This window comes from Struthio camelus, chromosome 20 (assembly GCF_040807025.1).
Source record: "Struthio camelus isolate bStrCam1 chromosome 20, bStrCam1.hap1, whole genome shotgun sequence".
Lineage (NCBI taxonomy): Eukaryota > Metazoa > Chordata > Aves > Struthioniformes > Struthionidae > Struthio > Struthio camelus.
The window spans coordinates 12,669,285-12,685,101 of record NC_090961.1 but is presented as its reverse complement, the minus strand read 5'-3'; the positions used below and the strand labels follow the sequence as shown (position 1 = coordinate 12,685,101).

Genomic DNA, 15,817 nt, shown 5'->3' with positions numbered 1-15,817 from the left:
TGCCAGTCAAAGTTGTTAGAAGTTAAATAAGTCTTTTTATTAACACATTAACACTGTGGGTTGCATTGTTTCCTTCTCTCTACGTTTGGGAATTCTGGTGTTGGACCCTGAGCCAAGGCCAGAAAAGTAGCTCCCAAAACAATGTACAATGTCCCCAGAAGCACATCCACTCTTCAATATCACCAATCTGTGTCACTTCAAGAACGGTTCCCAAGAAATAGAGAGTCCCGGAAAAACAATCTATAGAGTAAAACCCCTAAATGCTAAAAATAACCAAGTGCAATAGTTTTTCCTCAAGGGAGTCTTCAAAGTGCCTTCCCAGCTGGAAAGTCTAAACATCAATGTCTTCTCTTTGAGCAGGCAGTGAACAAATAACTGGCCTCAGCTGTGTCCCAGCTTGCCCCATAGCCTGTTCTTCCCTTCCTCCAGGGAAAATAGCCAGTCCTTCCTGCAACAGAAGCACCTGAAGGCACAGGCATGTCACACCACAACTTCATCCACCATGTCAATAACCCATCCTCCTGACCAGCCAGGCACAATTCACACTCAGACCCACTATGGCAAGATGCAGACTTTGTCTCCCAAGAACAAACGTTACTCACTGTTCCCAGGATAAGTCTACTCTGCACAGCGAAGCTAACTGTCACCACAGCTTTATTCCTCCTGGGACCAAGTCAAGGACCCCTGGCTGTGCTGTGCAGAGGCAGCAGCTGAGATGTCTCCCCACTGTATACATAGGTTGCCTTCAACAAAATTTCTCAGGTGCCCATTGTGGACAGGAGTAGCAGTCAACTCCAAAAAGTCACCATGGAGATTACCCAAAAAACTTTTAAAAACCTGCAGTTCTAGTTATTTCAACCAAACCAATGCCATGACTCACTGCTAGGGAAGGGAGAGCCTCATCAAGACCAATTTAGGAGGGATGCAATCTATGCCCCAGAGTCCCAGGGAGAAGCAGATAAGAGAAAAAGAGACCTTCCTGCATCCCTTAAACATTGAGGAATTTTGGAAGAAGGCAGCGAACCATGCCTAGAGAGCCCATGAGTCAAGGTTATCTGAAAGACTAGAGGTTCCCAACAAGACACAAATAGCAAAGGAAGATTTGAACAATACAGACATCTGTAATAGAAAGAGCATAAACAGCCAAACCAGGTCACAGAGGAATAGTACCGGAGCAGCAAGCGAAACAAAAATAGCAGGAAAGGAAAGATAAATAAAAAAGGCCTAAAATACATGAGGAGCAAACAGACTGACACGGAAATAAGAGGGCCATTGAGTGGGAAATGGAGAAGAGCTGCACAGAGGCAGCCAGGGTAGGTCAGGGATTCAATCCAGCCCCAGAAGGGAAGGCCCAGGGTGGATAGAAGACAGCTGAACTATTTCATCACAACAACAAGGCGGGGGGGAGAGGAAGAAGACTTTGTCAGGAAATTACAACCATCTGCACTAAGAAACTGCAGCACCGGCTAAACAGCTTCGCATTCAGCTGGAAGACAGGTGACACAACCTGTTCTTCACAGAGGTGGAGGGCTGTGCTGAACCAACCTTTCCATACCCCCCAGCCTACCACTCACTGCTTCCCTGCTCTGGTGGCTCAGACCCGCCAACAGCTCTTCAGCTACGTGAGAGTATTTGGGGATAGCAATGAGCGTGAGGAGTAAAAAGCGAGGTCGGTAACTCCTGCACTGGGGATGGTAAGGCACCAGATTCGAGCAGTCCTGCATGAAGCCAAAGGAAGCAGTTCGTTCCTCTCTTGCTGCTCCCTGCTTCACCTCCCCTGTTATCAAGGTGGCTCCTCTGAAGCCTGGTGTAGGGAGCTACTTCTTCTAGCTGTCATCTCCTCCCAGGGATTTTTTCTGTCCGTGACCTTCTGTTCTTGCCAGCTCACCATGATCCAGCCACAATGGAAGAGACAGTTTTGTCCATATTAATCCTTGTATGGCTAAAACAATATGGGTTTGCCCATGTAGCAGGGGCACAACCCCTCACATTTTTCCTTCCGTCTTACTCCATTCCTTGCTCTGCTTCATCTTTCTGAGCCCAAATACACTCCCTTGACAAGTAAGCAGTGGAGAAGGGGACTTCCAGGAAAAACACCTCTTTGCACATGCTTCCTAAGCCCTAGCAAAAAGGAAGCTACACCCAACATCCGAGTAACAGGGACTGGCAGGCTGCTCTCAGGTCCCCCCACAGCAGTCACTTCTCTGGGTGAACAAGCCCTGCACCCTCCACCTCTCCCAGGGTCCCTGCTCTGGCCCTGACCACCCCAGTGGCCCTCTGCTAAACTCGCTCCCATCCTTCCTGTATCAGCAGGGGTTCCCAAACTGTGAAGAATGACCACATCCCAGGAGGCTTGAGCACACCACAGGGGTTGGCACCACCCAGCATCTTCCCAGATGGCAACGGGTCTTAACTGGCGTGCCACAGGTGACTCCCCTGAAGGGACGGCAGCACGGGGCGGCGGGGCAGGGCTGAGGCTTCCTCCGCAGGCTGAGCAGGCTGCGACCAGGCTCCCGGCCGCCCGAAGGCTCCTCGTGGTGCTCAAGGACCAGCGGCAGCGACGCAAAGCCCGCTCACTCCCACGTGGCCGCCAGCTGGCCCGAGCCACCAGGCACAGCCGGGGCAGGCGGCCATGGGCACCGCGGGGGCTGCCCCTCACGGCCGCCAACAGCATGAGGGGGTGGGGAGGAGACGACGCAGACAACTCCCGGAGAGCCGGCGGCCCCGCGCCTCGGGAGGAGGGAGGCGGCGGCGGCCGGCGGCTCTGCCCTCGCGGCTTCCCGCCCCCGCCATCTCCGCGGCGCCACCGCCCTCTGCCGGCCGAGCCGCGGCGCCGCCCCCCGCGTCGTCCTCGCTCCCCGCGCGGCCCCGCCAACCCCGGGGCCACCCGAAGGACGCCGCAAGCGAGCGCTACGGTGGGGCCGCGGGGCGGCGAGCCGCCACGGAGAAGAGGGGAGGGCACAGGGCCCTGTTCACCGGGGCGCTGCCCGCAAACGCCCCCGCGAGCGCGGTGGCCTCGTGCTCTCGCACACCCCGGGCCCCAGTCCCCCCGTACGCACGCACGGCGACGTTCGTACTTACTGCCTTGTGAGGCTCCTTCACCTGAGGCAGCTTCAGTGTCTGCAAAGAGAAAGAGCTGCACTTAGACTTGACAGCGGACTCTGTCAAAGGGTTGACAGCATACAGCCCGGCCACTGCTCTAGCGCGGGGCTGCGCTTCAGCAACCCCCGGCTCCTCGCTCGCTCTCCTCCGGCCGCCTTCCTCCTCCTCCTCCTCCTCCGCAACGCCCCTGCCATAGCTGCCTGCGACGCCCCGGCCCGGCGCGGCTCAGCGCGGCTGCTGCCGCTCGCCGGCGCGCTGAGCCCCTCGCGGGAGCGCCGGCCTGCGCTGCAGCGTGCAGGCTCCCTCGGAGGGCCGTCGGTTGCCCACCAAGGGGGCTGCGCAAGGCTAGCGGCCGTTACCGGGGCGGGGGGAGGGCTGTGGGGCCGCCCCAGGCCACCTCCAGGTTTGTTTTTTAAACGCAGCTCCCCGGCAGATCTTAAGGAAAGCCTCCTAGCCCTAGGAGTACCCATCTCTCATTCACACGCTTCCAAAAACTGGGGCTCCTCTTCCCTGAGGTGTCGCAGAGGCCTGCTTCTGAAATGGGATGGCTACAAGGAAAGTTGCTGCTTTGAACGGGCACAGAAAGGGAGGAGAGTAGACCCTCGCTCCAAAAAGCTGCGGCAAGCCCCAGCTCCGGAGGATCCCACAGGCAGGAGCAGGCCACCGGTGCTGGCTCCGAGGGCCTCCGTCCCCCAGCGAAAGCCCCTTTCCCTCCTCCCCAGCCGCCTTGCAGCTCAGGGAAGCAAACGCTGCAGGTCTCGGGGCCGGGGGGGGGGGGCCACGGTGGAGGTGTGCGGGCAGCCTGGACTGACGCATCCTCAACGGCTCATTAACACAGCTCATGAACATATATTTAATGGTTCCTCCTGAAGGTTTGTTGTAATTGCTAACATGCTTAACTCCTGGGCAAGCGCTGTCAACCCAGGAAAAGGAAGAGCGCATCCAGTTCGATCTCCTCTGGGAGAGGAGGACACAGACACGTCCTGCTGGCTGCGGTGGAGGGAGTCAGCGAGGAAAAAGCCTCTACAAGAGACGGGCCAGGCACCATCAGAGCCCTCCCTGGGGCCGTTCTACCCTGGGCTTAATGAAGACACACGTGAAAACATGGGAGAGAAAACTCTAGCTGCAGCAACACGTGTGACCGCAAGAAGCACACGCAGCACACACCAGATTACATTCAAGACCTACAGAAATGCAACGGGCTAAGCTGCAAGCTGAAAAACAAAACCCAGAGTTAAAAGCCAAGGACGGTAAACGATTAAGATTTCCAAGCCACACTGAAGTGTTTCATACTCATCCTAAATTGCATTTGCTGTATGTCAGATTATCTAATAACCTAACTACATTTCCAAGTATTCCATTTGTCTCTCAAAATCATGTTAACATTACCATGAAAATCACAGCTATGGAATTTCACAGCGTTTATTATTTTAAAATTTGCAACCTTAAGTAATTAACACTATTTGCATTTAATTTCCTTGCTGTTTCTTAAAAATAATTAAAAAAAAAAAGAAATGGTCAGGCATTTGTGAATTTGTAAATTTGTACATTTCTACTTTATTAACCTGCTTGATTAGATCACTTTTCTTAGGTTGTAGTATTAAAAAGTATGCAATTAATTTGGTGCAACTTCATAAACTGAAGAGCCAGATTAGAAATCTTCAATATTGTATGCAAAACCTACACCATCAAACCCCTGTATTCTTCCACAGCTGCTACTTGTCTGATTTACCACCTATCACTGGAGGAAAAAGCTTGCTGTGGCACAAGGGAATTTTGCTGCAACATAGCGTCATGGCGTTCATGGACAACAGCATAAATAAACCATAAAAAGACATGTACGATGTATGCAGCAGGCCATTTTCATCATTTAAATTACTTTAAGTAGTGTTTTAGGCAAATTTAGCAAGAATCAAACAATATGCAAAGATTTAAAGACCAGCTATTTTTGAACCCTTATGTGTTGAGAAAGGTTGTTAGTTAGTCAGAAGATTGACTGAAGTCTTCATGAATAAAAAAAAATTGCCAAACAGCCCACTCTAAATCATCTTTGGGCTCAGACCAAGTAATTACAGCTTCAGAACAAAAGATCGACTTCTGAGAAAGTTGCAAAAGTGAGAGAGGGTAGGGAGGTCAACAGGAAAGTCAGAATATAACAAGAAAAGTCAGAATATAACCAAGTTAACTCCTGTGTCTCGAGTAACTTTGTTTCTGTACCTCCTACACAATGCTGCTGCTTAGTGGGAAATCTATACAGTAAAAGAACAGATGCTTGTGATGCAGCACAGCAGGGCAAATGAATGATTTACTCAGCAGCAGATAATCATACAAATCAAACCCAACTTTCTCGAGTGCAGAAACACCCTCTCTCCTCAAGAATGGTTATTTCTCTATCAAATTCCAACTTCTTGCCTCAAAATCATTTTAGTGCTAGAACTGCTGTAACTCAGACTCCAAAAATATACACTAGGAAAAATGTATTTTTCCATATTCAAACAGTTTGAACTAGTTCTCTTCATAGTTTGGAAATTAGGCAAACACTGTTTTTGGAAAATACTAACCCAAAACTTAAAAAGCTTGGAGAAGTTTTTAGATCATCAAACAACTGGTTAAAATAGAAACTTTGACTGCAGAAGCCAGCTAAACCTCTAGCACATTTAACACTATTCTAATGATGCTAAATCTGATCCTGAGTGGACCCACCCCTGAAACGTGACAGAGCTGATCTGTTCACAGGGAGGCAACAGAGTAACTAAATAATTTAAAGAAATAATAAAGAAAACAACTTGAGTAAAATCATCATTCAGCCCAGAAAAGCTTATCTGAAAACAGAAAACTTCCACCAATTATTATATCAAAAGTGAAATATCCTGTGAGGGTTAAACTTTGGTCTTGCTATTTTCTTTCATTTGCTTTCTGAAGAATTCTCCTTTTGGTAAAAATTTCCCTTCCTTGGCCTCAGCCCAGAGGTTTTTAAATTTACTCCTTGAAAGGCTAATCAAGTAATTCCAGCCATTTTTGAGCTATCTAAAAGTGAAATAATTTCCCTGACTTAAAATACGCGGATGTTTTGCTGCTCATGTAGCTCAAATATGACCATTGGAGCAATACAAAATAAAAATTTCTAGATGACTAATTCCTGAAGACAATCCAACCCTTTTTAATGGCTTGAAAAACCGCACACAGCTGAACAAAAACCACTGTAAGCAACACATTCTTAAGGCCTGGGTTTCACGTAGGCAAAGTAGCAACGTTCGTTAACGCTGATAGCTTGGACAGTGTCACCGCGAATTTTCAGCCTTTCTGCTCCAGCTGAACTCGAACAGCACCACAGGAGGAGGAAAGAACCTCAGTCCTGCAGGGCTTCAGAAGTCCTCACAAAGGAGTCTTTCAGCTCTGCTGCAACATATATATATATATTCGTTTGGGGGAGGCAAAGGGGAAAGCACACAACCTTCTCATTTTCTACTTGATAAAACACAGTAAGTCAACTTCTTACCTATGTTTCTGATTCTTTGAAGAAAGATTTACACAAGAGTTTCTCTGCCTGAATCTCAGCTTTCAGAACAGAGCAGAACAGGAACTTTCCCCTGCGAGGTAGCAGTTCTTGAACAAGAGCTACCTCAACCCTTCACGATCGCAAACTACCTGGAAATCATTCTGTAAAATTCTCCAGCCAACGCTGAGCATCACCGGGAAGGCTCTAAGAACCAGAAAAATGCCCCATTTTCCAACAGGAAACCACCCATTCCTGAGGACAGACAAGAAGAAAAAATTCGGCCTAAAAGGAAGTACGCCACTTCCAACACACTTTCTCCCTCATGCAGATGTAGAAAGGAGGCAGGTGCGGATAAAAAACAAAACAAAACAAACAAAAACACAACACACTAGGAAATTTCTCTTGAAAATGCTCATTCTAAAGAAAAGCACAATTTTTATTCTTTAGAGATGTCACCAGCGCAAGATTCTTAATGTGGAACTAAATAGCTCAGAGGATGAAAAGAAATGCACGTTTTGCACAGGGCAAAACAAGTGACTGACGAGCAAGGATGAACTATGAGAAGGGAGCAGGTAAGAAAATTCCCAGTCGCGAGCCCTGAGCAGCCAGCTCTAAGGGAGCACTCTCCTAGCTACAGCTCCAAACTGGCAACCGAGCTGTACAAAAAATCAGCTTAGAAATAACCCAATTCAAAGTGAGGAGAATTTGGGACCCCTACACTTCCCATCTTCAGGACAGAACCTGCGTTGCTGAATGACGACAGCGGGGCTGACTGCAGGGGTGGGTTTTTTAAGTTATCCTGCCCCAAAGTAATTCTGATGATCAGGTTTAGACCTATCTCCCAAAGGCTGAACCTTCAGGACCACCAGCTCCGTCATTCTGCAGGATGAACCCACAGCTAGGTCAAGTCCCACTAGTGACAAAGGCACCACAAAACAAAGCAAATAACAAATGACTACTCAAGGGGAAGGGGAAGAACCGGTGTCTTTCAGTAAGCAACAAAAAGTTGGTATTTCGACTTGAGACAGTGGCCAAAAAGCATCAGAAGAAAGAACTTGAAAAGAAGAAAAGGCACCTGAGTTTGCCCCAGCTACTCTAATGTTAGAATTGTGAGTTTAACCCAGGATCAGGCAAATCTTCAGGGAGAGGTTGACATAATTTGACCAACTGGTGGCCCGGACCTTGGGGAAAGAGCATCTGATGCTCAGAAAAAGCAGCAGACAAAAAAAAAAAAAAAAGTCTAGGCCTTGTCACCGCTACGGCTCCTTCCTGGCCCAGCCAAAAAGAAATGACTAAAAGGTTGAGGATCTGAGTTGCTAGCAGCTGGTAAATGCACGCAAGAGGCCAAGGGAGCTCAATTTTCAGTGCTTCAAGGACAAGCAAACCCAGGAGAGCTGGCTTGCCAACGGGTCAGGGATTTATCCAAGACATGGACTGAAGATACAAAGAGTAAATGCAAAGTGACGAATCACATCCTCAGTGTACGTGTAACCACAAACTTATCTCATATTTGTTAGGATGGTGCAATACCAGATGCTTCTTCTATATAAAACCTTAGATACGTGCTGCAATAAAAACATTTTAAAACAAATTAAGTGCTGCAGTCATGCTATTTTCAGCGTTGCTATCGCTACAGGCCAGTATATAATTCTTAACGGTAATATAATATAGAGCTTTCCCCTATATAGTTTTTTTTTTTTTTTAACTATACAATACATACACATTCAAGAGCAAACAGGTACATTTCTGAACTCTGGTATCTCACGTTCTGTTTCTGGGAGAATTACATTTACAGCACTGCATCAAGTTTTTACTTTGGTTTCTTCTTAATTAGTGTAGAGGAATATATATCTCATTTTGATTTTTATTCTCAAGGCAATTTAAATGCATTTTAAATATTACTACCACACTCATCAGTTTACAGTAAGGTAAAAAAAAATTTCTTAGTTTCACATATATAAATTGTGCTTCTCCACCACTAAACTGAAAACTGCTAATAAATTTCCGCATTCAAAATTTTAAAAATTTCCTTCCTTTTTACCTACACATTAAAAACACTCTGGTGCCAAAAGGTAGAGTCATGTCTCCACTAAGTTCATGACAAAACTACTGATATCAATGGTAGACGTGTGTATCGATGTATCAGGAATTCATCCAGACCATTTGCTACATAGTTTGATTTTATGATCAAAAGATAAATAAATATATAAATAAAAATAAATTAGATCACCCACTTGGAGGTGACCTCGTAATTGATTAGTCGTGTTAAAGTAGCTCCGACAAATTCCAACTGAAATAAGGATCCCATAAGGCTTGGTAGAGAGAAGTACAATAAAAACCAATCCTTGTCCCAATTCTAAATATTTCAATTATTACTGTGAAATTATTGCAATGCTGTGATGCAATACTAAAGCCTTCTGTATGTCAGCAAATAATGCTGCTTACTATTTTATGGATTTTTGCTTCAACTGCAGAGTGCAGCTACTCTGTAGTAGCACTTTTAAAAGACTTTTAGGAATTTTGTTGGAATTTAGAAAGGAAAACAAAACATCAAAAAACAATTCTGCATGTATCTAAGGATACAGAAGAAGCTCTATGATACTAAACAGCACCTGAGAAATACGTAATCATACCACTAAAGGACGTATCATGAGACTAGTGCAGCACTGTGTGAATTTAAGAATGCAAGTTCACTTTTCAGGTGTGCATTTGCTGACTTCTGAGAGTTTAAATGTTTAAACTTATTACTGCATTAGCATTCACTATGTCTTGCTCGTGGATTTTACAAAGCTTTCACTGGGAGATTCCCTTAGGCTCTTATAGACATTCCAACCAATCGTTACATTACAGAACGTGTGCGCTGATAATGCTATTTGCAAATGAGGAGTTTAAGCAGATCCTTCTACAAGTCTGACACACATACTTCAAACTCAGGTGAAAGAAAATAAAAATACTGAAAGTCTCATGAGCTGGTTTCAAGTCCCTGTAACTTTGTTATTTCAGATCCATATTTCTCCAAATTATACAAATTATACTAATTGTAGAAAACAGCCAGGCAAAACTTCCCCATTTCTGCAATTAAGTGATTTAAATTGGCTAGTATTATAGAAAATTCAAATAAAAGTCACTTCTGACAAAGCATGAGAAATTTCATACAAACAATACATTTGGAAAGGGACCTCAGCTGAAAGAACAGGTACGGGAGTAATTTCAAGTATCATTTTGATTTTAAACCTGAAAATACGGCAGCACACCACTGCCAAAATAAAGCAAGGTAAGCAATTCAGCAACGCCGTATTATGGGTCTCCAAAACCATTTAGTAACAATCATTGGCACTTCAGGTCTTACCCGTGAATAATCTTTTCCTAGGAAGAAAAATGGCCCTCTGGATACATAGGAACGCACTCACAGCCTTGTGTTTTGTTTGAACCATTTGCTTTGGTCTGTCACCCCCTCCCCACACACACACACACACACACACACACACACACGCACTGACATAACAGGGATGGATTAAAATACCCAAATGGGGAGGAGTGCGAGGGGCACCATGGGCAGATGCCTACCACTGCTGCAGTAACTAGATTGCTGACATACAATTATATTTGCCGGGAGAGACTTTTTTTATTTGCAACTCTCCCAACGTGCAGCAATGCCGCCAAAGAGCCCCTGCAATAAGCATTACCGCTATTGTACTGAAGTGCATTGGACGCAATACTTGGTAGTGACTTCAGAAGGAATATTGCTAGAGAGCCACAAAGTTTATCCTAAGAACTGGCCGCCCGGAAGATACATTACAGTGATGGAAAGAGCAGCAGCAGAGCAATCTTCAAGACCTTCCCAAAAAATATTTCCTGAGCTTGAGTGTTACCCCAGGATTCCCAAAGTTTGAGCAGGAGAGAGATACCTCTATGCGCTCGCACATGGGTCTGGAAACAGTTGTAATACTTGTATTTCTTCCCACATATTCCACACTCATAAGACCCTGAAAAACAAGACAGAAAAGCATACATCACCATATTAGATCAGGAAAAACAGCCTCACCACATACTTATCCATAAACTGGGGACAAAAGAATGCAGTTTGCAGCAAAGTAATTTTTGGAAGGTTCATGGAGATAAATGCAGGAAATCACTATCCCAGACTCAATGCTTTTTTCAGCCTAATTTAAGATTCCTTGGCATATTACCCTGAACTTACATTTACAGTATATCTTTATAACTTTCTTAACATGAAAGGCTTACTCTCAAAATAGCCAGACTTATAATTTTATAATAATGACTAATATTTCCTATGAACAGAAATAACCTTGAATTACTTTTCAGTAAGTTTCTAAGATATGGGAAAAAAGTGATTCGACTGAAAAAAGAAGGCAATATGTTATCTTCAGGCAAGCAGTTTTCAAAATTTCTCAAGAAATGCACAATGTACAAATTTCTCAAGAAACCCACAGAGATTTGGTAAATATCCACACAGAGGAAACCAAATAGATACAAATAGAACTTTTGACCTTTGTAAGTAAAATCACATGACCACAGTAGTCTCTCCTCTCAATTTGCCTATCTAATTCCAGAAAACACACATCTGCAAACAGTCATTTGTAATGAAACCAGAGAAACAAAGCTGGGAGAATAATTTGTAATGATGAAATTATGCGATGAATTTAGCCTGTTTATTGGACAGGCAGACAGAAATTTCCTCAGATTTGATATTCAAGTTTACTCAACCTTCCTCCCACCCTCACCAATTTCATGAACTGGCTATAAATTGGCCATCCAAGTTCTCACCTGCAAAATGTATTGCATTTAGTGGCTGTCTATCAGCAGGTAAGTAACTGTGATTCTATGATAGCTTTCTAAGTAGGGTAAGAGCAGCACTTACTGGAGGAGAAAGTGGGAGAACAAAGGTCTGAATATTATTCTGTGTGAATGTGGCATTTGATTTCCATGAACACTTCTGCATGCGACCTTGAAACAATCTTTTACTGATCATGCAAAACAATAAAACTCAGGGACAAGTCACAACCTGAAACAAAGCATTCACACACATCCATATAAATCCCAAATATCATTTTATAGCAATACTTACCCAGTGCTACTCAAGAGTGAGGTCTTTCCAGGAACAAAATCAACCACACTTTTTGAATAGGCTATACTCCTTTCTTTTTTTCCCCTTTCCATGTCTTCTTGCTTACAGCTTAGGAAGAAAATAACCCTCCCTCCAGCTCAGAGCAGTACTGAATTCCCTATCCATCATCAGCACCACTTGGGACTCTTCTGAGCTTGGGCAACTACTTTGTCACTGACGATGAAATAGACTATGGTATAATTCGCCACAGCACAATACACAAGAGCACACATCCAAAAAATACTCCAAAACAACGCTATTATAGTCAGTTGACTATGTCTTGATTTGCTCCACAGCCTTTTAATTATCATAACTCGCTGTATTTTATGTATATAAATATGCATATGTGGGACAATCACCATCCATGGTCATTCCATACAGGTTTTTCCTAAGCGAAATTCTAGACAACAGCAGGTCAACAGTATCTGCCAGACCTCATTTACTACGCTCAAGCATTGATTATATTCATCACTAACCTCCAAAACTCTTTTCAGAAAACTGTTCCAACTGGAGTCCAAAAGCTAGTACAGCCAGAAGACAAGCACGCTCACAAACACTTAGGTCCTACCAACCAGTTATCTCGTGCATCTGCTGTTACCATGTTCAGCTGTATCAACAGCAAAAAAGTGACTGCCATACTTCCCAACAGCTCTGCACACACACAGACCACTGAGAAAACAACTAAAAACCAACGAAGTGCTCTAGTCTGATTTTTTTTTTCATGTTTCTTTCTTATATTCCCCTTATTATTCTTCCTCCGGAGATGATCTGTAACACACGAATGCATTTTGTTGTGTAGAAGTTCTTCAAGGAAAACATAACCTGTACGAGTGGCTGTGGAGTGCCTTCCCACTCGACTATGAACCTGGACTGGCACTGCGGCACCCCACACAATGGGCTCTGCCTGGGCAGTAAGGGCAGGAACCGATGGCAGGCTGAGGACCAGACCATCCCATGGCCAGCCCTTTGTATAGCTCTCCCTCAGCACCTAGGTCTCAAGTCTAACCTGGGGGCACATTCTTTGAGGGGGGCACCTCTACCCAGCACCTGCGCACCAACAGTAGAGCACTACACCACGAAGACAGTCTAGTTTGTGGAGGTTTTCAGGGAAGCGCATTACGGCTCCAGAGTCCCCCAGACACCGAGAGACAACTCCACGACAAAAACGGTGCACTCAGCACACTACGGGATTAAGGGGAAGAGACACAGATCCTAGCATTAGAGAAAGGAGGGATAACTTGCCCCCAAAATGTGTTATTTAAGAGGAGAAAAGATGAAGTGAAAAAAAGAAATCCCTTGGGTAAGGCCTTAAAAAGAACACGTCTGTGTTGCTTTGGACACTGCCACTGTAGCCATGGTTTATTTTGGACTTTGTCCACATCAGGATGTGTCATGCAGGTTAAAGCTGTATGTAGTAAGAGGGGAGATGGGGGATGGTTTTGGTTAGTTGGTGCATTTAGTTTTGCCAGGCTTTTACTGAGCCTTGCCGTTGGAATTTGTGCAACACACCCGTTGCGTCCAGAGTTTTCCCTTGCTCTCCGATCCCTGGTTAGACTTTCACACCCTTCCATCACATACCGGACGTGTATCTCAATGCATGGTCAAAAATCCAGGTCCCTGAATATCGATTTCGTGTATATCCAACTGGAGAGCCACGTTCCACTGCTTTTCCATCTAAATTGTGCAAAAAAAAAATCAGAAAAGAGCCCTTAAAGTGGATGCATTTCCAAAGGATAATGATGGCTGAAACCTATTAAAAACAACCAAGACCCATCTGTCCCCGTGGCTTGGTAACCAGATGTCAGAGGCCACACAAAGTGTCTTAAGGCTTCTGCAGCGCTATTTTATTTAGTATAACTAGGGAGAATCCAAAACGCTTGTGAATTAAGTGTGCCAAGCAGCTCAGTAACTGAGACATCAGCATCGTGACATGAATCAAGTATGTACTAGCTAGATTGATAGTCTCAAAGCAGTAGGATTCACTCTTCACTTTGTCTCAGTAACATTTCTGATTTAATGCATTACTTGAAAAACCCTCTCCAAAGCATTTCTCCCAGTAAATCACAGACTGGACTGAGAGTTTAAATAGACTTGTATAAAATTCCTCCTGATCAACTCTCAGATATCTCTTGTTCTCCAAAACACAAATACTGATCTGAAGGTATTCTCAACGCTACAAGAGGATTCTCATTAGGCAAGTAGTCTCCTCCTCTGTTCTCTTATCTATGACACAAAAATACCATTTTCTTTTTCCTTTCCTTTCTGAAAGATAGCTTCATGGTGGACTACTCTGCCTTTTTGCCCTGACACCTCTGCCCTGAGAAATGTTAATGTGCTGGAACTCTTCAAATGACCCTGGCCCAAGGCCAGCACATGAAGCTGTCAAGAAAAAACAAAAGGGAAACTCTGCATCTCTGGGCTGTGCATTACACGTACAAACTGAGATGTGAAGACATGGCAGTATCACTTAGGCTGGTCTGCGTACAGGGAAGAATACAGGATCCATAGCGTCAGTTATCAGTCAGCTGCTGACCAGACCCAAAGTTAGAGCCAACTGCTCTGCTGGCTTTCTTTGCTTGGAATGCCCAAAGGGGGACCCCTGTGGGGCTTGCAAGACTTCGGTGGAAAAGCAGACAAAAAGGAAGTGGTCCAAAACCACAAACGCATCAGCACCGGCTCTTCAAGCTAGGGGACTGCAACGGCTGCCACTGCACATCCCACTTTGCTGCATCCACTTTGATCAATTGTGGGCTTTGGGCTGCTCCAAACAGAGTGGAAACAGAGTTTGGAGTAGTCCAAAGTTCAAGAAAAGACAGAGGAGCCTGTAACCAAATAGGAGGCAGCTTATACCAGGCCTAATTTGATGAAAACACTAATGTGAGTGACAGTAACTAAGTTGGGAATCTCTTACTTTGCTTAAAGTAACAGTTAAAAATATAAACATAGAATGCTCCTGCAGGAGAAGTGAGACTCCAAAAAGAGGCACAAACCTTCTTAGGCATATTTCAGGCAAGTCCTGAAGCTCAGTCCCTCAGGAAAGTTGTTTGTCACTTGGAGCCATGTGTGCTTTGAAGCCTTTAACACTGTGGCTCCCGCTTAGACAACCCTCCCCCCCCCCCCATATAACCGGCAATCTCCCACCTCATTATGAAAGGTGACATCTAGGGGGCTTGCATTTACATACGGAGGAGATGGATTCGTTTCCTTCTCATTCACTACTTCATCCTACACCGCGAAGTACTATATAAAATAACCATTTTCAGCACCTCAAATCTCAACTTCCCTGACGAAGGGGAATGAAATCCTACCAAAGCCCTGCCTTTCGTCACTGCTGAAGTGATTTAGACACAGGGCCACCGGATCACTTCACAACAAAGGCTTCAGGAAGAAAATTCGGAAACACCAGTGAGCAGCAGCAGACAACATGACATTTTTGCTCCAGAGGTAGGAAGTAGCAGGGTCTTCAGCTGTTAGCAATCTTGGGCTGCTTAAGAGCAGTGGCAGAAATTGCCAGGGAAGCAGCAGCAGGCATGGGACATTTCTATTGGAAGTTACACAGATGTCTGCAACTATGAAAATACTGCCTGTTTGTGGTTTCTGTGGAGAGAGGGGACCAGAAGAATTGACTGGGAGCCAGTTCAAGAAACCACAAAGAACTGATATCTGGGCACTACGGACCGTCCACACAGAACACAGTATTTGGTGGCCAAGCAGAAAAGTTATTCAGAGCCACCTCCCCAACAAACAAGAATTATATGGGTGGCTGGATGAATAGGGGCACTTAAAGGACTCTTTTCACAAAGGAATCAGCTGCTAACTGCCAATCCCCCTCAGGATCAAGCTGACTTTAAAGAAACTCAGCACAAGGCTATAAAATAACAAATATGATGCACATTTCATTTGAAGATGCACTTCCGGCTAGAAGTTCTCCAGTTTACTTTTACTGCTTCCAACAAGCACTTATTAACGAGCAAATAACTCCATGCCCCTCTCCCCCACCAGCCACAGTGCCTGTATGTTGAACCTCTTCCCCGCTCACGCCCAGCCTGTTCCCAGTGCCATCCCTTTAGAAGGTATGACATTTTGGT

General features: G+C 45.0%; 1 protein-coding gene across 20 annotated transcripts in view; it reads right to left on the bottom strand.

Annotated features, from left to right (window-relative positions):
• ZNF618 (zinc finger protein 618) overlaps nucleotides 1–15,817 on the bottom strand; it is a 181,159-nt gene that overhangs the window by 65,192 nt on the left and 100,150 nt on the right. For 10 of the 20 annotated variants that reach the window (XM_068914443.1, XM_068914456.1, XM_068914457.1 and 7 more), the window contains 3 exons: nucleotides 13,308–13,403; nucleotides 10,510–10,587; nucleotides 3,082–3,120 (listed from right to left, as the gene is read on the bottom strand). In XM_068914443.1, coding sequence (XP_068770544.1) covers nucleotides 3,082–3,120; nucleotides 10,510–10,587; nucleotides 13,308–13,403 — 213 coding nt within the window. The remainder of the gene's footprint in view (nucleotides 1–3,081; nucleotides 3,121–10,509; nucleotides 10,588–13,307; nucleotides 13,404–15,817) is intronic. The other 10 variants (XM_068914462.1, XM_068914450.1, XM_068914458.1 and 7 more) reach the window with 3 other exon arrangements.